Below are 22,275 nucleotides of genomic sequence, written 5' to 3' on the forward strand. Positions count from 1 at the left end.
CCCGGGGCTTAGCTTCCAAGCGGGGTGACGGACTCTCTGAATGGCCTCATTTTACGGTCGCCATCGCAGGTTGGGATGTAGGATGGAGGAGGTTCCATGGATACCTAGTAGCTCGTCTATGTACAGTAATATATGATATATAACTGCATAAGAATCAATAACCTTTTACGGGCAAAGCTCGACTAGGTATCTATTGCTTCTGGATTTCCAACCTTGTGCTCGGTGTGGTACCTACTAACTAGGTAACACATACCCCTTTACCCCTGAACAAACAGGAGAATAATCATCAGACCGACCAGTAGCTATAGACCACGATGTGCGTTGCGTTGTTGCTCTGCTTCTGTGTTCTCGGGCCGGATGGTATGGTATGGTATAGGATGTGTGTAATAGTAGATTATAACGATTATTTTCATTCCCACTTCCTAGTAGAGATATGGATTGACATGTGTTGGTTGGGCTGCCAGAAAACCATCTGGGATCAATGAAGGGTTTGCACGGCCAAGCCCGTTCTTCCTGCACCAACCTTACCACCATCGAGGTTCATGAAGAGTCCTGGACGGCTTTACATATGTAGTTCCCATTATGTAGTGTGTTTGCAAGGGTTCGAACCCCGAGAGCCAGAGTTGCGTGGTACTATATCTACAGGGACTTGGGGACCGGGACCGGAACCGGAAACCGGGGGAGGGTAGGGTAGGGTAGGGCCGGTAGGCTGGATACTTTACGTAGTAGCAATAGATAAAGAGAAAGCGAACCCAGCTGGCATGCCTATATTGCGAGCTTGATATAGACAGACAGGCAGACAGACAGACAGACAGACACGTTTATTATATGCATACGGTAACGTACCTAGCTAGGAAGCTAGGTTCTAGGTAGCTATGTACGGAATCTGTTTCTCTTAGAATGCCTACACTACCTCACCCTACCCTAGGCAGCTTACAACTAGACTAGCATTTTTGGCTTGCATCATCTGTGATTATGACGCATGCATAACAGCATTCTTACATACATTACATGCGCTTCACTAATACATAGCGTGTAGATTGTAGATAGGCTATCACGTCTGTCTTGTGTCGTTTTCGAGCTATCTATTAATTGATCGAGGCAGCTTTTCACACTAACGACCCAAAAGTCCATATCCATCTCTTCAGCTGTGCTTCCCTACATATTACATGCACATATATATGTACGTAACCCCCGTTCCAACGGTATGTACTATGTAGGGACATACATACATACATACATACATAAACTGGGGCTTACAACCCTCCCAAAAAATCTTGGGGAACTTTTGTTTGTTAATACATTAATAAATGATATTGTCCGATTGCTGCTGCTTGCTTCGCTGTGTGTATTGTATGTATGTATGTATGTAGCTTGTGCAGCAGCTTGCAGGCCCCCGTACGATGATCCCTGTTCTCCGCGAATACGCATGGCCATGGCCATGCCTGTTCAATGTTGGTATGTAGTTATGTAGCAGTTGACTAGTTAGTGTACGTACATACAGTAGTGTGTATTGCAACGAACCCTTTTCCCTACATACCCACCCCCCTGGAACGCTCAGACGTAACAGAACGTGTAGGGCCTGTAGGCAGGACCTGATGGTCGGGTACACTATGAACCGCCCATTTTTTTTATTTTCCTTTCTTGCTTTCTTTTTGTTTTGGAAAATAATAACTATTAACTAACTAACTATTCTTCTTCAACAAGTTCCGAGCAAGAAACGCTCGGAACCACCCTTTTGGGTTGAGGCTCCGGGGGGCTAGCTAGTCATTATCATGTCTCTTGTCATTGTCAGGTTACATACTTTATTTCTTTGGGGAGTGAGAGAGAGAAGAGAGAGAGAGAGAGAGAGAGAAAGGAACCACCCCCTGGCTGTTTGTAGGTATGACGGCATATCCCTAAGAAAGCCATACAGGAAAGCGGGCCGAAAGACTTGGGATAGGCAGGCCAATCTGTTTTCTCGGGAGGCCAGGGTATATTAACACCTACCTACTGTGCTTATGATGAATGACGGCCGTTGCCGTAAGGGGTAGTCACGTGATAGTGTAATTAGCATATGATAAAGTGTCCCCCCCCCCCCCCCCCCCCGGACAACTCGCCTTAATCTAGTTAAAGCAAAGCGTACGGATAGGTACTTATGTACAAATAATAAAAGGGGGTTTTTGGGATTTTTTTTTTTTGGTTTGGAACCCAAGGCGGCTTGGTTTTTTTTTTACCGGGTTTCTTCGAGTTCGGTTTAGGTTTGGTTTGGTTTGGGTTCTTTTTTTTCTTCTCCTTTTTCTCCATAAGTTTAAACCCCGGGTTTGGAGAGGCAATATTTCGACATGGGGCTCATCTGGGCTGCTGGGTTTATAGGTTAACCTAGTAGGTGGATAGTTTAGGGTAGGTAGTATCTAGATAGGAGGGTGGGTTAGGTATAAGCTGAGGATTTTGGGAAAGGTAAGGGTCACAGGCTTGGGCTATAAAGAAGATCACGACTCTCCCGGATTCCTGGAAAGAGGGGGGGGGGGGAAAAGAAAAATCTAGAGCTACTGTTTTTTGTCTTACTTTATATCCTGTTACTACTCGTCGTCGTTGCGCCATATACGCTTCCCAAAACGAGTAAATTTCACTCTACCTACCTACACCCTTTTGTTCTTCACTGAAAATTCTTCGTGAAGATGGTGGTTAAAAGCAACCAGCAACCGGAAGCCGAGTTGCTTCTTGAAAAGGTTCTTGGCCAGGAGGTCAAGATACCAAACCTCTTTGCCCTCTGCCCGTTTGAGGTGAAAGTGGCTCCCAGGAGTGAGAAGCTAGAGAAGGAAGTAGAGCTCTGGCGATCCAGGTAAGATTCTCTCCCCCTTTTTTATTATCCAACATCGACGTTCTTCCTTGTTTGGTTTCTAACATGTGTGAAACCAAAAAAAAGATGGATCACCGACCCTACGGACTTGAAGCGCAACCGCGTGGTCGACCCTTGCCTGTTTGCACGGGCAGCTGCTCCGGATGTTGAGCTCGATGATATGATCACTGTAGCCAAATGGGTTGCTTGGGTGAGTCCAGAGATCATAATGTTTTCTCTCTCCGTTGAGTTTATAGTGCAGACAGACAGGACTGACCATATGGGATAGATATATTACTGGGACGACGGTAGGTTATACCATGACCTCGAACTTAACAACTATACTACTAGCATGTGCTCATCTACCATGTGTTGAACAGCTTACGATTATGGCGACTTCGACGGCAGGACCAGGGATAACGTCATTCACCGCAAGCAGACCATAGAGCTGTTCTATCAGAGCCTGTACAACAAGTCGCCGAGCAGCATCGATCCGGCGACGATCGCTCCAGGCTATCTTACAGCACAGTCTGTCCATGAATGGGGAGCGGTGGTAGGGGAGAATTGCGTATCGGGTAAGCATACCTGCCAGCCAGAGCTTCAACAGATTACCTACTAGGTGACTGACGGAGTTGCTAATCTGTACTACAACAGATTCGTTAAAAGACTGGACGTTCAAGGTCTTCGCAGAGAGCTGCACAGCTATTGCGCGTATCCAGCACATCTTCGACAGCGGCAAGATACTGGATCTCGAGACGTTTTGGGCCATCCGCCACGACTCCTCGGCCTCGTTGCCTACTTTGGCGCTAGTATTGTAAATTGCGACGTTTCTTTTCACATATACATCCCCTATAGCTTATCCACCGCGCTAACACCTTTTAATTCCCAGGTACGCGGACAAAGTCGCGTTTCCCGACTGGTTCTTTGACCACAAGCTAGTCCGCAAGGCCGCGGAGCTGAGCTGCAATATTATCTGGCTGTATGGAACCCCCGTCCGTTCGTTTGATATGTTGCGTCATATAGGATGCTAGGGGGAGTAGAAGCAATGACTGACAGCGAAGGATGTAGGGCCAACGATATCATGTCAGCACGCAACGAACTCGTAAGCTTATAACTATATTTGAAACGTCTGTTACATAGAGTATAGTATGGCTGACGAGAAAAAACAGCAATGCAAACATATCGATAACCTCATACCGCTCCTCGTCTACCACAAGGGGATCACGCCCCAAGAGGCCGTGGACGAGTCAGCCAGGATGTTTCACCAGATGTACCTTGACTTCCAGGACCTGCTGCCACAGCTCCTCCAGCTTGGCGAGGACCGCGGTGCGGTCGACGAGATGCAGAGCTATATCAAGGACTGCAAAACAACGTGTTCGGGCATTCTCCACTGGCAGTGAGTTCTCATCTACCCTACCTACGTTCCATTCCATTACCACCTTACCACCTTACTAAGGTAGCAATCCATTGATTATACTTGGTAAAACACGAGGGCCAAAAAAAAGAAAAAGAAAAACAAAGAGCATGACTAACCCATGTACACGTTGTTAGTTACCACATCAAACGGTACCTTCCGTGGCAGCCGGGCATGGACCTGGACAGTGTGTATGTGAGGTTAGGGGATGAGGACGTGCGGAAGTAGTTAAGTAGATGAACTAAGCTGGGTTGGAATGATGGTACGGTACTGTTGCCAAGGCTTAGAGCAAAAAAGCAATATTCCGAGCTCTTGGGTTTTGGGTGATGGGTAGCTTGGGTAGTTAGGGGTAGGTATTTTTTCTGGTACGGGGTTTCGTTCCTATCACGATCTAGTTAACCCCCCCCAGGGTGTTCACCTAATACCCAGTAAATAGTGTGTAAGCACATACTTACATGTATGTAGACACTTAGTTACTGCTTTCCTAGGATAGTCCATTTTATGTTAGACTACTGTATGTTGAAGATATTACCTAGCATGTAGTTATACACTCTTTGGCTCGTACTTCGTATAGTTAATGTGTATTGAACACTAGGTACTTACTAATACTTACATATCACAAAATATTAGAAATCATTGTCATTGACTTCAATATGTAATTATTGATTGGTTAATATCGTCGGGATTATCGGATATTAGGGGTAAACGATATCTATAAGTGAACATACATATAACTACATCTATTACCTAGGTCCTAGGGTGCTACACGTGTATTTTAGTGTGCCAGTATTTTTAGGTAGTCGGATAAGTTAATTTCAACGATCCGTCATTTTAAACTAGGCGTGCTAGTCTTCAAGTTGATCCTACCTAGTAGATAACCTTGTAGATATGTGGGTGCTTAATTTAGGTCTGTCGTACGGTGTGGTCCCATGTATGCTAGGCTAGTAGCTTATTTGTTTAGTACTACTTAGACATGTAGGTAAAATATATCCCTGTACTTTGCCTTTCTTTTAAGTGAAGCTATCATCAACATTTCATGATACATTATAGGTATGTACCAAGAAGAACACCGACAAGGACTTCGTATGAAAGCCACGTGCTTAATCCATGCCAGTAAATGTACACATCTCTATTCTATGTCTATGCTATTTGGAGGCTAATGGAATGAGTACCTACTGCCTAGGTAGGTATGTAATGAAGATAGACATCTATTCGGTTTGAACCTTGAATAGATAGTAGGTTGTTGATATTACGTACTACTAACGTAGTAATAACAACATTGAAAGACATAAGTCAAATGTGTAAGCAACAATAGAGTTCGAGAAATCTCCGGGCATGATCTACGGCGTAATGACGAAAACTAATGAGAATACTTGGCAGGAGATAAAACTCCTAAACGGGAAGTTAGGGGCCGGTAACGTAGAAGTGCCTAGGTTTGCGAGGGTTCGGTTCATCTTGTCGGCACGGGAAGAGGACGATGCAACCTCGTAATAATCTCCAGGTAATCTGGCTCATTATCGTCGTTGATGATCCCATGCCGAATGAAGAAGTCGATCATGACAGAAGCGCAGTTGGTCTTAAACTCGCCACGAAGCAGAGCTTCCTTGACCTGCTGTACATCCCAAAGATTAAACTCCTGGACCTCGTCGTCATGCGGTTTGGGCACGACGGTATGGTCTACTTCCATGTCGTATAGGTAGAGAATACTCGTACTCACAACCCCGTCCTCCATACCTGAGCCTGCATGGCTCATGCACAAGTACGTAATGGTGCCACATGGCTTTGCGCGTTCCTGTACCAGAGATCCGGGTAAGGATGCTTCCTCATCCGATTCGTGAACAATGCATTCAAAAGGGGACTCTTCCGCCTTAACACCCCCCGCTACGCTTGAGTCGAGCTTGCCTGGGTATGTGTTGAGGTGGGAACTCCGTCGAGGCACCCATATCTTGATGTTGCCCTCGGGAGTTCGCGTGTACACCGTCATATGTGCACCCCTGCAAGCTATACCAAACAGCCCCGCTGCTGCCCGTCGGAGCCGAACCACCGGATACTTGGCGCCAATAACCCGGAAATCCTCGTCGGCCCGCCGGTGGTTCAGCGTTACAAATGTCCCGGCATCTTGAGCTTTCTTTAAAACTTCTGCAAATGCAGCATTGCAGGCGCTGACCGTGTCCTTTCCATTTGAGATATCGAGGACTCTTACGGTGCGAGGCCGTGCGTCCGGTTGACTTACCTCGAAGGCCGAGGTCCAAGGCATCTTGGCAACAACGGAGGGGCTAATGAAGCCATGTGGGCGAGGGTCATCCGGTAACAAGAGCTGATAGAATACGTAGTCCGGTGGCTCTCCATATGAAGCATTGAGGAGGTCGATGTATGGGAAGCTATGTCAGTGTAAGCGCCTGGATGTGGACAAAGTCGTCTGGGTCAATGTAGCGCACTTATCAGTGGTTTTGACCAAGTCAAGATAGGTAGTTAGCGGCGGCATTTTTTTTTCCTGATTCTAGTTCGCACACGTCTACTTGAAAACACTTCTCATTCCTTTAGAGGGAAATGTAAGTTAATCCAATTCACCCAGGGTATAACTAGGTACCTAAGGGGTAAGACTCTTGGGGATTTTTATTAAGTCAGAATCTCAGATGCCTTAAGATAGATATGCTCACCACGATAAGGCTTGAGGAAAATGGCGCAGAGGAACCTTGAAGGCTTTTCATTTGGTAGTTCGATGCTACGACTGGAAAAGCTAGACGCTAATTGTGACTCGACTATTTTTTAAGCATCTCAACGTGACTTGGCAGTTGCAAGAGTTGGGGTCTGAGTCCGTCTGAGAATCTAACAATCAGATTTGTAATGTTTGCATATATTAGGTACCTAGGTATATATAACACCTATTAACCTTAAGGTATGTACGAATAGTAATAGTAATAGTATAAAGAGATCGCATATGCATAATTTGTCCATCAATTGATGCTTTGCATTATGGAGAAAAGAGTCATACCGAATGAAGGGTGAGTGTACGCCGTAGTATGTCCAAAGCGAACCCACTATGATATTCAAGAGACAACATTGAATAAGTATTAGTATAGTATTTCATTGGAGGGGAAGTGAGGGACAGCTGGATGGATGTGAGCTACTAATCGCAAGAACCCCAGTGCTAATACTGTACCGTATAACAGGGCTAGAACCCTGGTGACCATTTTTTATTTATCCCATCTGTGTTGAACTGTGTTGAATTGGTATTTTGCCGCAAATTTGCCGTTTAGAAAAATGTAGGTAACAGTGAAAAATCCAAACACCACAGCCATTGTAACCAGTTGAAAAAAAAAACGAGAAAAAAAAACGGTAGCCCCACCAAAGCATAAATACAGTACTAGCCCCGCTTTAGCCCACCATAGGTACCCACTTTGCCGCCTATGAAATTTCTCCCCTCTTGCTTCCAAATTCTTGGTACCCCTCCTCCCACTCTGCCACACTCTGCCCTCGACAAATTTTCCTTCTCTTTGACCTACAAAACAACCAACCAGCTAGTCGTCGGTGGTTGTTTTGCGACTCTTTGCATTTTTCTACTTTTCCACTTTCACAACAATAGGTCTTCTCTAGAAGAGAACCATTAGGGTGAATTGTGCGACAACGAAGTGCAATCTAGGTCACTTCTTCATCGACACAAATTCGTCACCCCGCCTTGAACTTGATCAACTTCGCCAGTTGTTCAAAAATAAAAAAAACACATAGCAGTATTTCTACGACAATACCGCCAAGATGGTCAAGTAAGTTATCACAGCCATATCTTCCTCTTCTTCCCTCCATCATTACATTACCTTGTCTCTTCCTCGTTTCATTGTCATGTCCTTTGCGCACACTTGAGAGAAATTTCCATTTTTCAACCTCAGCACCCCATGAGATACCGAAAACATGCAACCCCACTCGGAGATAAGCTCCGTTACATCCATATCATCATGGACAACAATACCAATGCTTCATCTCTCAATCCATCTACTCTATCCAGTCTAGTCTTGGGTACACATATCACCACAACGGCTAACATGTGTTTCCAAATAGCTTCACGATCGACGAGATTAGGACCCTTATGGACAAGCCTACCAATGTCCGTAATATGTCCGTTATTGCCCACGTCGACCACGGCAAATCTACCCTGACCGACTCTCTCTTGGCTAAAGCCGGTATCATCTCCACCGCAAAAGCTGGTGATGCCCGAGCTACAGATACAAGAGCTGATGAGCAGGAACGTGGTATCACTATCAAGTCCACTGCCATCTCCCTATATGGCAACCTACCCAGTGATGATGACATCAAGGACATTGTCGGCCAGAAGACCGACGGCAGAGATTTCTTGATCAACCTGATCGACTCCCCTGGTCACGTTGATTTCTCATCTGAAGTTACTGCTGCTCTCCGTGTCACTGACGGTGCCCTTGTCGTTGTCGACACCATTGAGGGTGTCTGTGTCCAGACCGAGACTGTCTTGCGACAGGCTCTTTCTGAGCGCATCAAGCCTGTTGTCGTCATCAACAAGGTCGATCGTGCTCTTCTCGAGCTTCAGGTCTCCAAGGAAGACTTGTACCAGTCCTTTTCGCGAACCATTGAGTCCGTGAACGTCGTCATCTCCACATATCTCGACAAATCCCTAGGTGACCTCCAGGTTTACCCTGAAAAGGGAACTGTTGCTTTCGGTTCTGGTCTCCACGGCTGGGCCTTCACCATTCGTCAATTTGCCATGCGATATGCCAAGAAGTTCGGTGTTGACCGTAACAAGATGATGGAGCGTCTATGGGTGAGTTGGATTCTGAAGCGATTTGCTTCACATGTTTATCGTTTGGTGTACAGCCTACTAACCATTGCACTAGGGTGACAACTACTTCAACACCGCAACCAAGAAGTGGACCAACAAGGGTACCCACGAAGGCAAGCAGCTTGAGCGTGCTTTCAACCAATTTATCCTGGACCCCATTTTCAAGATCTTCTCGGCTGTCATGAACTTCAAGCAGGATGAGATCGCCACTCTCCTCACCAAGCTTGAGCTCAAGCTACCCACCGAGGACAAGGATAAGGAAGGCAAGCAGCTATTGAAGGCTGTCATGCGAACTTTCCTTCCCGCTGCTGATTCTCTTTTGGAGATGATGATTCTCCACCTGCCTTCTCCTGTTACGGCTCAGAGGTATCGTGTTGAGACTCTGTACGAGGGTCCCCCTGATGATGAGGCCGCTATTGGTATTCGTGACTGTGACCCCAAGGGTCCCCTCATGCTTTACGTGTCCAAGATGGTGCCGACCTCTGATAAGGGTCGTTTCTACGCTTTCGGTCGTGTCTTCTCCGGTACCGTCAAGTCCGGTCTTAAGGTCCGCATCCAGGGCCCCAACTACACTCCCGGAAAGAAGGAGGACCTTTTCATCAAGGCCATCCAGCGTACCGTCCTGATGATGGGTGGCAAGGTCGAGCCTATTGACGACATGCCCGCTGGTAACATTGTCGGTCTGGTTGGTATCGACCAGTTCCTTCTCAAGTCTGGTACCCTGTCTACCATTGACACCGCACACAACCTTAAGGTCATGAAGTTCTCCGTGTCCCCTGTCGTCCAGCGATCCGTCCAGGTCAAGAACGCTCAGGATCTACCCAAGCTAGTCGAAGGTCTTAAGCGTCTGTCCAAATCCGATCCTTGTGTCTTGACGTCGACCTCGCCGTCTGGTGAGCACGTCGTTGCTGGCGCTGGTGAGCTGCATCTTGAGATTTGCTTGAAGGATCTTGAGGACGACCATGCCGGTGTTCCTCTGATCATCTCCGACCCCGTTGTCCAGTACCGTGAGACCGTCGCTGGCAAGTCAAGCATGACTGCTCTTTCCAAGTCGCCCAACAAGCACAACCGTATCTACATGGTTGCTGAGCCTATCGACGAGGAGCTTGCCAAGACGATCGAGGAGGGCAAGATTGGACCCCGTGATGATTTCAAGGCCCGTGCCCGTACTCTAGCTGATGACTTCGGCTGGGATGTCACCGATGCCCGAAAGATCTGGTGCTTCGGTCCCGACACCGTTGGCGCTAACTTGTTGGTTGACCAGACCAAGGCTGTGCAGTACCTGAACGAAATCAAGGACTCCGTTGTCTCTGGTTTCCAATGGGCGTCGCGTGAAGGACCTGTTGCTGAGGAGCCCATGCGTGCTGTCCGATTTAACATTCTTGATGTTACTCTACACGCTGATGCCATCCACAGAGGTGGTGGTCAGATCATCCCCACTGCCCGACGTGTGCTGTACGCTGCTGCGCTACTTGCCAACCCGGCGCTCATGGAGCCCGTCTTCTTGGTTGAGATCCAGGTGCCTGAGCAGGCCATGGGTGGCGTGTACGGTGTCCTAACCCGAAGGAGAGGTCACGTCTTCAACGAGGAGCAACGTCCTGGTACTCCTCTATTCACCATCAAGGCTTATCTACCCGTCATGGAGTCTTTCGGCTTCAACGGTGACCTCCGACAAGCCACCTCCGGCCAGGCTTTCCCTACCTTGGTCTTCGACCACTGGCAGATCCTGCCCGGTGGCTCGCCGCTCGAGAAGACCTCCAAGGTCGGACAAATCGTCGAGACGATGCGCAAGCGCAAGGGCCTCAAGGTCGAGGTACCCGATTTCAACAACGTAAGTTTATTACCAACCAATCTCGCGACCGTGATGAATCTGATGCTAACAATGAATTATAGTACTACGACAAGCTATAAAAAGTTTCTCTCGATACTTTATAGACTACGACCTAGTGCCAATTATTGGCGAATATCATGTGGCGACTCGGTACTTTTCCCCTGAGTTTGTCGGATGGATAATACGATCTTTTAGAAGGTCAGAAAGAAATAAACTGCGGCCGTGGATACAGAAAAGCTATGAAAATGCACTGCGCAGGAAACTTTCAATAGCTATCGTACATCTGGTTTGCTTGTACTCTCGATGCAATTAACGATTTTTAAGACAATTATTATATGATGTTAGATGTGACTGTTGCTTGTTTACATGTTTGCGTATGACTTGATGGCATGTATGTGTTTGAGTTCAACTACTTCCTACTACCTACCTGCATAGTATTTCCCCTTGCTTCTGAGAGTAGATGATCGTGAAGCTACATCTATATACAATGTGAGAGAGAATAAATCTATTTGAATTGGCTACCAGACGAGATGCGGACAATTACCTGAGGCACTAGGTAGGTATAAATGGGATGCAAGTAAAAGTTGTATTGGCACTAAAGGATCCATTTGATATTGCCCAATATTAGATACTCGAATCATGATATGTAGGTAGCCAGCTAGCCAGTCGCCCAAAGCCATCATACCATACATGTATCCCTTTTCCTCCTCTTTCTCATATATCTTCTCCCCCCCCCCCCCTTCATCTTTTCTCCGCATATTATGTACGTGTGAATATATATTAGTGAGAGTAAGTGCGTGTCTGTATGTGTGTGTTTCCTTCTATAAATATCCTAATCCAATTCTAATTCTACCTATGTAGAGGTGCCCAAAAATAATCTCATTAAAATAAAAAGTACGTATGTAAATAGTAAATATATATGTATGGATGGATACCTGCCTACCTGCGCCCTGGCTATGCTGCTAAAAAAAAAAGGGAAAAAGAAACAGAACAAGAACAAGAGTCCTCTCCTCCCTATCGAAAAAAAGGGGGGGGTTTGCCTGATGATGAAAATTAGTATATTTATTATTATTCCTCCTTCCCTTTCCCTTCTTCCTTGCTTCCTTACTTCTCTACCTTTTTGCTGCCTATACTTCTGCCGCCCAGTTCGGTTTACGAAGAGCCCAAGATCTTAGCATAAGCATCCTCGACCTCTCCAGCGAGCTCGAGCAGAGAGACGATGACGATCTGGTGGGTGAGGTTGGGGAGGCGGTCGCGGTGGAGGCCAATCCACTCGAGCGGGGGGGTGGCCTCGCCCATATCCTTGAGCTGGGGGGTCTCGATGATGGGGGGTTCGAGGGCGATGTACTCGTACTTGGACTGGGGCACGTTGACCTCGGCGGTGATCTTCTGGCGCTCCTCGCCTTCCTTGCGCTCCTGCTCGGGCTCCGGCACGCCCGTGACCTTGATGGCGGACATGGCGGGGATCTCGCGGCCCCAGGTCTGGGCGAGGGCCTTGGAGTGATTGGCCCACATGCCGCGGATGAAGCTGATGCGCGAGTAGTTCCAGCCGACCTCCACCTTGCCCTCGAACGAGCTCTTGAAGATGTACTCGATGTCGCGCGCTTCCGGAGTCTGCCAGGTCTTCATTGTGGCCTCGAGCTTGGGCACCTTCAGGATCGTGCCACCTCTTGACCCTGTCGCGCTGGCTACCACGTCTTCTACTGCGATCTCGCTAGCTGCCTTGGGCGCCTCGATCCTGCGTACTCCCGCGAGTCCTATCCGCAGCTGACCGAGCGTCATGCCTAGGTTGCTATGGATACGTTTTTCTTCCATGCTGGCGGCAAATCTTGCTTGTGCGTTCAAGGCCTCTAATTTGAAGACCTGGTGATCTGAAAAGGTGTTGGGGAAGATGCCGAGATTGAGGGCCTTGAGTGTCACCACCACATCCGTATGTAGGGATATAGGAGACCGCGTCGTAGATTCGTCAGTCTGTGGCTTTCGAGAGCTAATGTGCTGCATAGATGGCTGGCTTGTCAAAGACTTCCGCTTCATGTACTTTTCTATATCTTGCAAAGACGTCTCATAGCTCGTCTTCCTTTCTTGTATGAGCTTCTGGATAGCTTGCCACAGTGCAACGGTCTGGGCCGCTGATGTAGTAGTGCCAAAAATTTGGACCGCTTCTCCGTCGAGGATAGCTACGAGCCTATCGCCAGACGCCTGTCTCTCATGACGTACGTTGTACATGAGGAACTCCATCTTTGTGATATCGGCGACGAGAAACGCTTGATAGTCAAAGGCCGCTTTTAATCTAAACTGGCTGAAACTAAGGGATGCTTGTATCCTCGGCGTTTCGTTTAGTGCCTGTTCACGTTCTGGCCATTCAATCGAGGTGCGCAGTTTGAAGCTTTGAAGAGCCACGAATCCGCTGAGTCGACCGGTACAATCCACGCCAATTTTTTCGAATCCCAAGCAGAGGTTTTGCTCCCAGTCCGATGTTTTCTTGGAGGAGACCCAGAATTCGTTTATAGCGAACTTGGATTTGCCAAGGGACTGCCCAAGGTCAACGACGACATCTAGGGCCGCAATAGAGATAGTTGCAGTCCAGGGGAATGCTGCCGTAGCGGCAACTTGTTGGTACCTTTGCACCAGATGGCCTTGTGCTATCGAGTCTGCCGTGGTCGGTGCAACAGGCGCCGCTGCACCCTGTCTGATTTCCCCGGGGATCCAGATTTCCCGGAAGAGCAAGAAGTCCTGTAGTTGTTTGGCATTGATCATGACTTCCATTGGACTGACTTTGAGGATGGCAGATACGCCACTCGTACCGCTAACGTGCTTGCTATTCATCATCGAGAGCACGATCGAGTCTACTCCAAAACTTCCCGTAGATTCTCGAGAGTATACGTGTTGCACCGAGGTATAAAACCCGCTAAATGTACCCGAGATTGCAAAGAAGTTGCCGTGATCTGCTCCGTGAACTGTGTTCATCGTGATGTAGATATCTTCGAATCGGGCCGTAGCCGCAACTCTACCAATAGGCTGGCAACTAAGAATGAATTCCTGCTTGCAAATACGTAGGCCCATGTTCAGCTTTACACGTCCCAAGACCGCGCTCGGATCGGCAGTCAGAATATTCTCTTCATCAATATGCTTCGGCTTATTTATGTCTTGATTGGGCACCGTAGGAGTGAGCGGCGTTTCGGGTGTATCGTCGCCGACAACCTCTTTAATGCTGGATGTAATATCTAGGATCAGAGGAACAATGGTTGGATACACAACGTTGCGTGATGGGTCGACCTTGATTTCTCCGTATAGAGTTGGGTCCTCTTTACCGTCATCTTTATACTCCGTCTTCCAAGCTAAGCCAGGTGTACGTAGTACCATACTGTTGCCAGCTTCATCTGCGCTGAACTGACCGTATTTGCCAGCTAACGTAGGTCGATTCTGTTTCGACCCGGCCAAGGTAGCGGATCCATCGGCCGACCTTTTCCCGGAGAGGTATACCACGGCTCCGGCAAAGTCAGCGTCGATCAATAACGACTCCAGTCTTCTACTTCCAAATAATGAACGCCTAGTCTCCGTTGTCTCTTTGGCTGGCTCTGGGACTGATTTCTCTGGCATTATAATTGGCGCCCAATGCTCTGAAGCTTGCTGGGCGTTCTGTGCTGACAAGCTGATCGAATCTTTGAGATGTGCTGCTGGAACGATGAAAGCAGAAGTTAATCGTAAGTCTAATGACTTGCCCACTGCCTGGAAGGCTAGCCGACGGGCATCTGCCGTCGAAACGAAGGCAATATTGAAGATCACTTCTGGTAAAAGGGCCGAGTTTGCTGAACGACGAGACTTGTCTTGGCCCGGTGGGACCATTTGAAGTTGAAAATCCTCGATTGTTAATTTTGCCGAGTTCTTTTTCCGGGTTGCAAACTCGATTCGTTGGAATGATAGGACTAGATCCTCTTGGCCTATCGTCGGCTGGTTGAGTGTAGAAACAAGCCAACAGAGTTGAATGTTCCGTATCTCAAAAGAATACATAACTGAAGACAGGAACGAATCTAGGATATCGCTTTCTCCTTCTTCCTCTTTATCATTTATAGCAATCCGGGGTTTCGATTGCCTCAGTTTTCGTAGATATTCTAGTTCGCGTGATGTGTCGAGGTCCTTGAACTTGTCTCCCATATAACCAAGAACGTCTACTAACGTTGACACAGTATCTGGCGAGAGGTTCACCTCAAATCCATCAGATCTAAAGTCGAACGACCGTAGCTCGTTCCCGTCCTCTGATTCACGAGTTGTGGCAGTAACTAAAACACCAAACGCGAGATTACCGCAAGATCTCATCTCTTCAACTGAGCCTTTCTCAATGTTGAACAGGATCTGGCGAAGATTGATATGTATCTCTGGGTTTTCCAGTATAGCCCCCCCATCCATCTTGTTTGCAAGTTGTATTTGCACCGTATCCAAACGGAATGACAAACGCGCAAAGGGTTCTTCAGCCGATTTGATAGGCGCGTTACCCCAGATCTCGAGTCCAGCAAGACTACCATGAACAGCATAGGTCAGCTTAGAGTCACTGGACTTTGTAGGCTTTGGTGACGCTGGTTTTGCCGACTCGTCCTCAACGGAAACGAAAACTTCGTCAACATGCTCTTTAATGATTTTCCACTGTTCTTGAAGGTCATTGATTGAGTTAGAGATCTCAGGCCGGTTCAGCGCCGTCAGCAGGCTATAAACGGCCGAGGCGTCGAGCTGAATGAGCTCTATGGAGGTCAACACCGTGACTGAATGCTCCCCTGGGGTTGTGTGGCTAGTTATACGGCCATTTATAGGGGGGATCTGCAACAGGGAAAGGCTGCGAGGCTTGTTGTTGACTTCGATTTGCATGTCGTGGGCGTTCTCCTTTATATCAAAATCAAGGATCACTTCTTTTCCAAAGTTGGCTGCCATGTTTGCCCGCGCAACCATCCCAGATATAGAATATGTGAGAGAACGAAGTAACGGTATCGTGATTTTATATGAGTCTAAGAACATTGCTAGATTGACTTGGACCGTAGATAGTCGTTCCACTCCTCTATGCTTATGAGGTTCAGGGGAGGGATTCGAGGGCAATCTCTGTCCTAACGCGTAGAGTTGCGCGACCTCATCCTTTACGAGTAGGTCTAGGACTTCGGCTAAGACGATTGGATCTTGCTTCACGACAAACTCAAGGTCTTGGCTGCTAGCGGCTGACCTGAAAATATGTGTAGAGCATTGCTTGTCAATTTGAACCTCATGTGCCACAATAACGCTTGGGTATTGTAGTCGTGAGATAGCGAGCACCTGCGAGTGACTCTTGATCCTCGCCGAGGCCGAATCACAGCCTAAAATGAGATTTGCGTTGGTGGTACCTTTCGGTCCATTAGTCGTAAGCATAGACAACTTGAGATTGGTGCTTTGGAGTTTGCTGCTTAGATTGATGGTTTCAATTGAGATAGCACCCTCCCCTAACACGAATATCATATGAATCGGACGAGATGGCATGCTGTCGACCGTATCCTGCTGTTTCGGACGCGGTTCCTCAGATACCGAAGAAGACTCCGCCTTCTTGTAAAGCCGGAGTATGTCATCCGCAAGTTCACAGAGTTCCCAGTTGGTCCTTATCCCAGCCTCGTTGCAATACACATTGACGAGCATCAAGGAATCTCCGGTATCAGTAGGGTTCTCGGTTTCACTACTGCTTCTTCTGTCCTGCATTCTTGCGGTTAGATCTATCAGAACGATCTCGTTCTGCTTCGGGCCAGGATCGAGCACCAGTTGCATATATTGTACTCTGACCACGGCTAACATAGGAATTCGGTGGGACGTTTTCTGAATAGGCCCAGGTGCTTTCCCAAATATGTTGTTTAAGAGCACTGCATGGGAAGGATCGTCTAGGTCCCAGCTCCGCCATCGCTCAAAAGCTGCAGTAACCTGTCGCCTCATATCGCTAGGTTGGTGCGCAAACCCAAACATACAATCTCGTCTCAAGTTTTCCTTGGACTCGGGATTTAGAGAGGACCACATTTGGCGCAATCTCGTAACAAGCTTCCACGAATCATATGTTCTGAGATGGTGCGATGCCGTTCGTAGGACAGCTGAAGGACGGACAACAAAAGACGCATCGTTTGCCTGATGCCCTTCGGTTATAACACGGTGTGTGAATTGTTTTAAACGCTCATCCGCAACTGAAAATGTATTCGAGAAAAGTTTCCCAGTCTCCGATGCCAGTATGTTTGTTCTGTGGATCAGTGAAGCTAGATACTCGACTTTCCCCGAAGACGAAGAGACGCGAATAGCACCAATATCCGCATCAACATAATCAACTTCTTTTGAGCCCAAAGAAACCATCACTCTCTCTATTCTAGCTAATACGGCAGCTTGAGTCTCGTCCAAATTCGCGAGCCTCTCGGCGGCAGATACCTGCATAGAGGCGAGTCGGAAGTGAAATGATAGCCGGGACTCACCAGTAATAGAAACACCATCAGCCGGGTCGACTCGTAGTCCAGACCGAGTAGCAAGTACCAGCGATTTGAGCGACATATCATACTGGTCTTGCGGCTCCTGTGATGGTTCGGTGGGATCCAAACTGGAACAATTCACGAAGCGTAGATTTGCCTGGGGTAGCCGCACGACAAAGTCTGTGACCGTCCCGTGTACTTCTGTCTGCTTTTGTGTGTCGAAGATATTCGTCACTGCTTCAATTTGGAGAGTATCAAGGATGTCTTCGGGGCTGGAAGGGGGCAACGATCGTATTAAGGATGCTATGCACTGAAGAGAAGAAGCATTGAGGAACGCTGTGATGCCAGATGGGAGCTCGAATAGGAGACTCTGGTGAGCAGAGTCCTGGTTTAAGTGGTTGGGGTCGATGTCATCTAAATTGAAATCTGAAGAGCTTCGCGGACTACCATCTTCGTCCTCCTCAATGCCATGCAAGACAGCCTCTTGCGTATCAGGACGAACATTATGCAGGGGAAAAGAAGGAGGACAGTATTGGCTTGAAAAAGATATACTGCTGTGGACTAAGTCTTTTCTGTCCGCTGAATCGGGATAGGCAGTGAATGGTGTCGAATCACGCTTGGTGGAAGCATGTTGTGTACGAGACTGGGTCGCTCGCTTAGTGTCGTTGCCCTTGACTACGATCGGGCTTGAGGTAGCATAGCCAGGAGTTTTGGAGCGCTGGGTAGTTCTCACTGAGCTTGATCGTACAATGCCATCGCTGCTCGAGTTAGCTAACGAAAGGAACGAGTTCTTGTGGCGAAGTCCTTGAGGGCGGTGTGCAGCAACCAAAGATGATATCGACGATTTATCAGCTACAGCCTTGGACAAAGTTGGCCGAGGGACGGTTGGGAAACTCTGCGCAGGATTATCAACAGGATCAGGTGTAATATCCTCCAAGAGACCTGGAAGTAACAAAAATTCAGCCCGATGCGTCCGTTGATCATGGCGGCGTATAAGCTCCTGCTGTAGTCGCCTCTCTTGCGCAAAGTCATACTTCCGTCCAATGAGGGCGAAATGTATACTAGTTTTAAGAAATACATCAGTGTCAACACGAGAGTAAAGCTGTGATCTACGCCGCGTAGCAGATTCTGAGTTTACGCAAGCAATCTCAAGATCAGGTACGCTGATATCCGCCCGCCTGGAGTAATGCGTTCTAGCCCAGTCATTAAAAATAACGTCAATCGTTCCCGTAGAGAATAAAAAGGCAGATTCATCCACGTGCACCCAAATCTTGACTGATTCGACGAAAGCTCGTAGAAACGTCACGTCATACACCACGACAGATGAAAATGGAATCAATGCGTTCTCGTCATCGTCGAGAGAGAAGCCAAAGGCTTTTCCTGCTCTTGAAAGGGTGGTGAGAAAATCAGTTGAGCAATCTCCAGTGATAGACCCGATTTTCATATCCCAATTACAAAGGTACGTAGGCTCGGTTGGTGGTAGGCCGAACAAACGATGTCCATATATAGTGACACCATCTATAAATAGTTGTGTACTCGACACAGCGCTCATTGGGCTAGTAGCACCTCCATCTTCGTCTCCGAGGGAAAGGCTCAAGGGACTCAAGCAAAATTCGAGATCCATATAATAGTTCGTAAAACGGAGATCGATAGCCAAGGTAGCGGCTTCGATTGGAATATTACGTCTTGCAGAATACATGTTGGCGGGAAGAAAAATCTTGGGGTCGTCGACATGTATGCTTAGGATTACATCGAAATCGTTAGATTTCTTGAGTGGAGGACGATCTGTAGGTTCGGCGTTTGGATCGGCCTCCTGAATACGAAGTGCCTCTTGATACTCATCCAAAGTCTTAAAATGTACAGTGTCTCCTAAATAATTGTCCTTCAGCTGTAAAAAGTACCGGAGAAGGAATCCATAAAGATATATTGTGGGAGACTGGGCGGAAACGTTAAGAACGAGCGTGTCAGTGTTTGCAGGCGAGGTCGTTGCATTATAATGGTATTTTCCGTCGATGGTTACATTTTCAAGTTGTCCTATCTCTTTTGAAGCTAGAAACGTCGCCTGGGTATTCCATGGCGGTACGTGTAAGCCAAGGCGCAAGGGGTCAATGGTAATGCGAAAGGCCACCGCGTTACTAGGCGGACAGAACTTGTCTAACGATATGCAAGTTTCCGCTAGAAGGCAAGGGCTAGAAAATATTAGGAATGTGTTTTCCTCCCAGTTGATGGGATCATTGACGATGTTCACATCGTTGACATTGAGATACATCTTGAGGTTTCGAAACTGTAGGTTGAGCAGATATTTGAAAGGGGTGAAAAGCAGGTAATCGGGAGGCGGCCCGTTCCCCCAATCGTCGATAATATCAACAATCAAGAAGATGTGATCTCGTAGAATGAACAGCTCGAGTGCGTCTCCATCGATATCAAAACGCCAGGTCCGTAGGGCATTCCACTTGAGAGGGGCAGACAAATCACATGAGACCCGTAGGTGTCCAGATTTCCACAGAAGTCCATGATTGACACTAGTCGAGACCTCTGTCGCAGGCAAATCGATTTTCAGCGTGTTGGTAAAACCAGTAGATTTTGCCAACATATCCATGGTATACGAAATAGTAGCATTCGGTGAGATTTTTATGTCGAGCCACCCGTAAGGACGCTGCTCTGCCCCTGTAGCCGCAGGAGACTTTTGGTTAGAACCCCGTTCTCGCTGATTCCCTTGCTTGCCATGCTGTTTTATTGTAAGCGCCTCCTTTTTCCATTTCCAATTCTTCGAGTCCTCGCGTGTCGGTACCCGAAGAATAACTTCTTGATCGAATTCGATGTAAAAGTTGAACCGTGTAGGAACCCGGTCTGCACCGGGAGGTAGTTTCTGTGCAGGCGTGGCATCCTTGCACAGGCCGGGGAAGAATACCCTTTGCAGTTCAGCTCGCTGTCTGTCCGCCCATGGACCGTAGTTGATGGTGCCGCCCTTCAAAGCCAGGCTGATAGCCCATGCTGGTGCTATAGTTCCATTAACATCATCAGGGGAGCTTTCGAACACCCTTGACGAATGTGATAGGCCACCTGGTAAAACCTTTCCAGGCACATCCCATAGTATTGTAAATGTAGCCTCGGGACAGTCAGCAACTGTATTCACGCTAGCATATTCGACCGAGGACCATCTAAGTTTGTCATCCTCGTCATCATCGTTGAGATATCGGGAAAGTCCCTGCCATTGGTTGGAGCCTGGTATGCGGTCTTCTGAAGTTTCCTCCCCGCTATCTTGTGAATTCACCGAGAAGGACTCCACGGATGTTCTCCAATAAGGGACCAGGTTCCGCAACTGGCCGAGCACCTGCCGGCGATGCCTCCGGAAAAATGACCGGTGTTGAACGGGAGTAGAACCCTTTGCGGCCTGTCTGTCCCTGACCGCTTTAGCAAGCTGGTCTTCTTTATAGCCAGCATTTTCCCTCATCTCAACAACCGGATTATCAAAATGAATCTTGATGACCTGCCGGTATGGATCAGGAGTCTGACAATTTGTTGCGTCGATTTCCCCAGACAAATATTTAGTCTTTACAATAAGGATGGCTTTTGTGTTATCATTTCCCATGACCACAGCCGCTTTGTCACACTTGAAATTTATTGGAAATAACTGCAGCATTGGAGGGAGATCGTTCTTGTCTGGCTTTTCAATACCGCCATCAGACACGGAGGCTGAGCTGAAGGTTCTCTGCTGCTGTCCTCGGGGAGCACCCTTCTCGTCGAAACCTATGTGGGTGTCTTCGCCTTTAGAATCCGCACTTTTCTCGGAGGACTTTTGAAGTCGTTGCCGTGATTTGACCGGGCTATTCGCCAAGCCTTCCGTTCCACCTGGCGGATCGCGAATCTCCTGCTGGGGAACCTGGGTCATGGCATCGAGTATGGAGTCGTATGCAGCGCCACGGTTATAAACAAACCACTCAAGTCCAGAAATGACAATATTTATACGGCAGGGGAGGTCTGATTGTTTACCGGCATCCGATGCGATCCCAGCGTCTCCGGACTTCTCATTCTTATTTCCCACGCTTAGTCCAACATTTCGTACTCTGCGCAGCCAATATGACCATGTGATGTGCCCATTCTGTATAAGAATCGTTTCGTTATTCCCGTGATATCGAAGACCGGTGAAGAAGATACGACCACCGAGAAAGGACCATTGCAAGGCTTGAATATCGATGTAGACCCGATACGCGTGCCAAGTGTAGGCGCGGATAATATACGAGACGATGGAGGCGAATGCTCTATTGAAGTACAACAGAAATAGAACGGCACTGTAGGCATAGTGTGTTAGGCATGTATGATAGCCATGGTATATAACTATAGGATGTATAATAGGTAGATAGCTTACAGGACACCACAGACTATGATATAAGCTAGGAAGTGACTTTGATGAACGAACTTGTTAGCGAGCGCCGGGATATTTTTTTATTTTTATTTTTTTGCATATTATTTATTTCTGGCGGATATAGATATCAACTTACGTGTTGAAGTTTTGCCAGTTCGGCACGCCGCCGCCGTTGCTAGCCATGGCACCTCTGAGCCTCCCCTCCCCCCAAGCTCCCCCTACCGACGGATCGTGGTTCCTCCTAAGACCTATTCAGAATTGCATTTACGCAAGGCATTTGATCCTCGTGTTGCGATTTCTTCAAGACAGGTGTTGGTGCCTCCTAATTGGAGAATAAATTCGCGATGGGATAGATGTCGAATGGTACTCGTAGCTCGACGACGCTTACAAGTTACAGAGTTGCGAATAGGATCGGATTGGTTGGAGAGTTGAGAGAGTGGATATGCATCAACTACTATGTACATATTTAAGTTTAAAGTTTAACGTTCAATAATTGAAGATACAAGTGCTACTACATAGTATGTATGTATTCTGCATAGTATGTAGGTATACTAGGTAATAAGGCTAGATCGCTGCATGACGCG

General features: G+C 47.6%; 4 protein-coding genes across 4 annotated transcripts; 2 read left to right on the forward strand and 2 right to left on the reverse strand.

Annotated features, from left to right (window-relative positions):
* Window positions 1-2,473: 2,473 nt before the first annotated feature.
* GGS25DRAFT_342539 (terpenoid synthase) lies at window positions 2,474-4,773 on the forward strand. The gene is made up of 9 exons (XM_049257975.1): window positions 2,474-2,824; window positions 2,909-3,032; window positions 3,111-3,129; window positions 3,202-3,396; window positions 3,476-3,635; window positions 3,711-3,800; window positions 3,890-3,923; window positions 3,991-4,217; window positions 4,373-4,773. Exons 1-9 carry the CDS (start codon window positions 2,661-2,663, stop codon window positions 4,461-4,463), a joined length of 1,104 nt encoding a protein of 367 aa, XP_049116001.1. The 5' UTR covers window positions 2,474-2,660; the 3' UTR covers window positions 4,464-4,773.
* A 343-nt stretch (window positions 4,774-5,116) lies between these two features.
* GGS25DRAFT_342698 (NUDIX domain-containing protein) lies at window positions 5,117-6,819 on the reverse strand. The gene is made up of 2 exons (XM_049257976.1): window positions 6,674-6,819; window positions 5,117-6,616 (listed from the first exon to the last, which is right to left on the reverse strand). The coding sequence occupies exons 1-2, from the start codon at window positions 6,718-6,720 to the stop codon at window positions 5,686-5,688; spliced, it is 978 nt and encodes a 325-aa protein (XP_049116002.1). The 5' UTR covers window positions 6,721-6,819; the 3' UTR covers window positions 5,117-5,685.
* An 827-nt stretch (window positions 6,820-7,646) lies between these two features.
* On the forward strand, window positions 7,647-11,392 carry GGS25DRAFT_496744 (P-loop containing nucleoside triphosphate hydrolase protein). The gene is made up of 4 exons (XM_049261547.1): window positions 7,647-7,999; window positions 8,292-9,024; window positions 9,098-10,873; window positions 10,936-11,392. The coding sequence occupies exons 1-4, from the start codon at window positions 7,992-7,994 to the stop codon at window positions 10,951-10,953; spliced, it is 2,535 nt and encodes an 844-aa protein (XP_049116003.1). The 5' UTR covers window positions 7,647-7,991; the 3' UTR covers window positions 10,954-11,392.
* A 436-nt stretch (window positions 11,393-11,828) lies between these two features.
* On the reverse strand, window positions 11,829-22,238 carry GGS25DRAFT_342723 (uncharacterized protein). The gene is made up of 3 exons (XM_049257977.1): window positions 21,828-22,238; window positions 21,695-21,730; window positions 11,829-21,617 (listed from the first exon to the last, which is right to left on the reverse strand). Exons 1-3 carry the CDS (start codon window positions 21,872-21,874, stop codon window positions 12,026-12,028), a joined length of 9,675 nt encoding a protein of 3,224 aa, XP_049116004.1. The 5' UTR covers window positions 21,875-22,238; the 3' UTR covers window positions 11,829-12,025.
* Between the last annotated feature and the right edge of the window lie 37 nt (window positions 22,239-22,275).

This window comes from Hypoxylon fragiforme, assembly GCF_022984875.1.
Source record: "Hypoxylon fragiforme strain CBS 206.31 chromosome Unknown GGS25scaffold_6, whole genome shotgun sequence".
In the NCBI taxonomy this organism is placed as follows: Eukaryota; Fungi; Ascomycota; class Sordariomycetes; order Xylariales; family Hypoxylaceae; genus Hypoxylon; species Hypoxylon fragiforme.

What these genes read in the sequence shown, in the direction of transcription:
- GGS25DRAFT_342539 (XM_049257975.1), top strand. Translation starts at nt 2,661, where the DNA reads ATGGTGGTTAAAAGCAACCAGCAACCGGAAGCCGAGTTGCTTCTTGAA. An exon ending in AGGGGAGAATTGCGTATCGG is followed by an intron (nt 3,397 to 3,475) that starts GTAAGCATACCT and finishes GTACTACAACAG; the next exon opens with ATTCGTTAAAAGACTGGACG. An exon ending in TGTCAGCACGCAACGAACTC is followed by an intron (nt 3,924 to 3,990) that starts GTAAGCTTATAA and finishes GAGAAAAAACAG; the next exon opens with CAATGCAAACATATCGATAA.
- GGS25DRAFT_342698 (XM_049257976.1), bottom strand. Translation starts at nt 6,720, where the DNA reads ATGCCGCCGCTAACTACCTATCTTGACTTGGTCAAAACCACTGATAA. An exon ending in TTGGTCAAAACCACTGATAA is followed by an intron (nt 6,617 to 6,673) that starts GTGCGCTACATT and finishes ACACTGACATAG; the next exon opens with CTTCCCATACATCGACCTCC.
- GGS25DRAFT_496744 (XM_049261547.1), top strand. An exon ending in AGATGATGGAGCGTCTATGG is followed by an intron (nt 9,025 to 9,097) that starts GTGAGTTGGATT and finishes CCATTGCACTAG; the next exon opens with GGTGACAACTACTTCAACAC.
- GGS25DRAFT_342723 (XM_049257977.1), bottom strand. Translation starts at nt 21,874, where the DNA reads ATGGCTAGCAACGGCGGCGGCGTGCCGAACTGGCAAAACTTCAACAC. An exon ending in AACTGGCAAAACTTCAACAC is followed by an intron (nt 21,731 to 21,827) that starts GTAAGTTGATAT and finishes CGTTCATCAAAG; the next exon opens with TCACTTCCTAGCTTATATCA. An exon ending in ATCATAGTCTGTGGTGTCCT is followed by an intron (nt 21,618 to 21,694) that starts GTAAGCTATCTA and finishes CTATGCCTACAG; the next exon opens with TGCCGTTCTATTTCTGTTGT.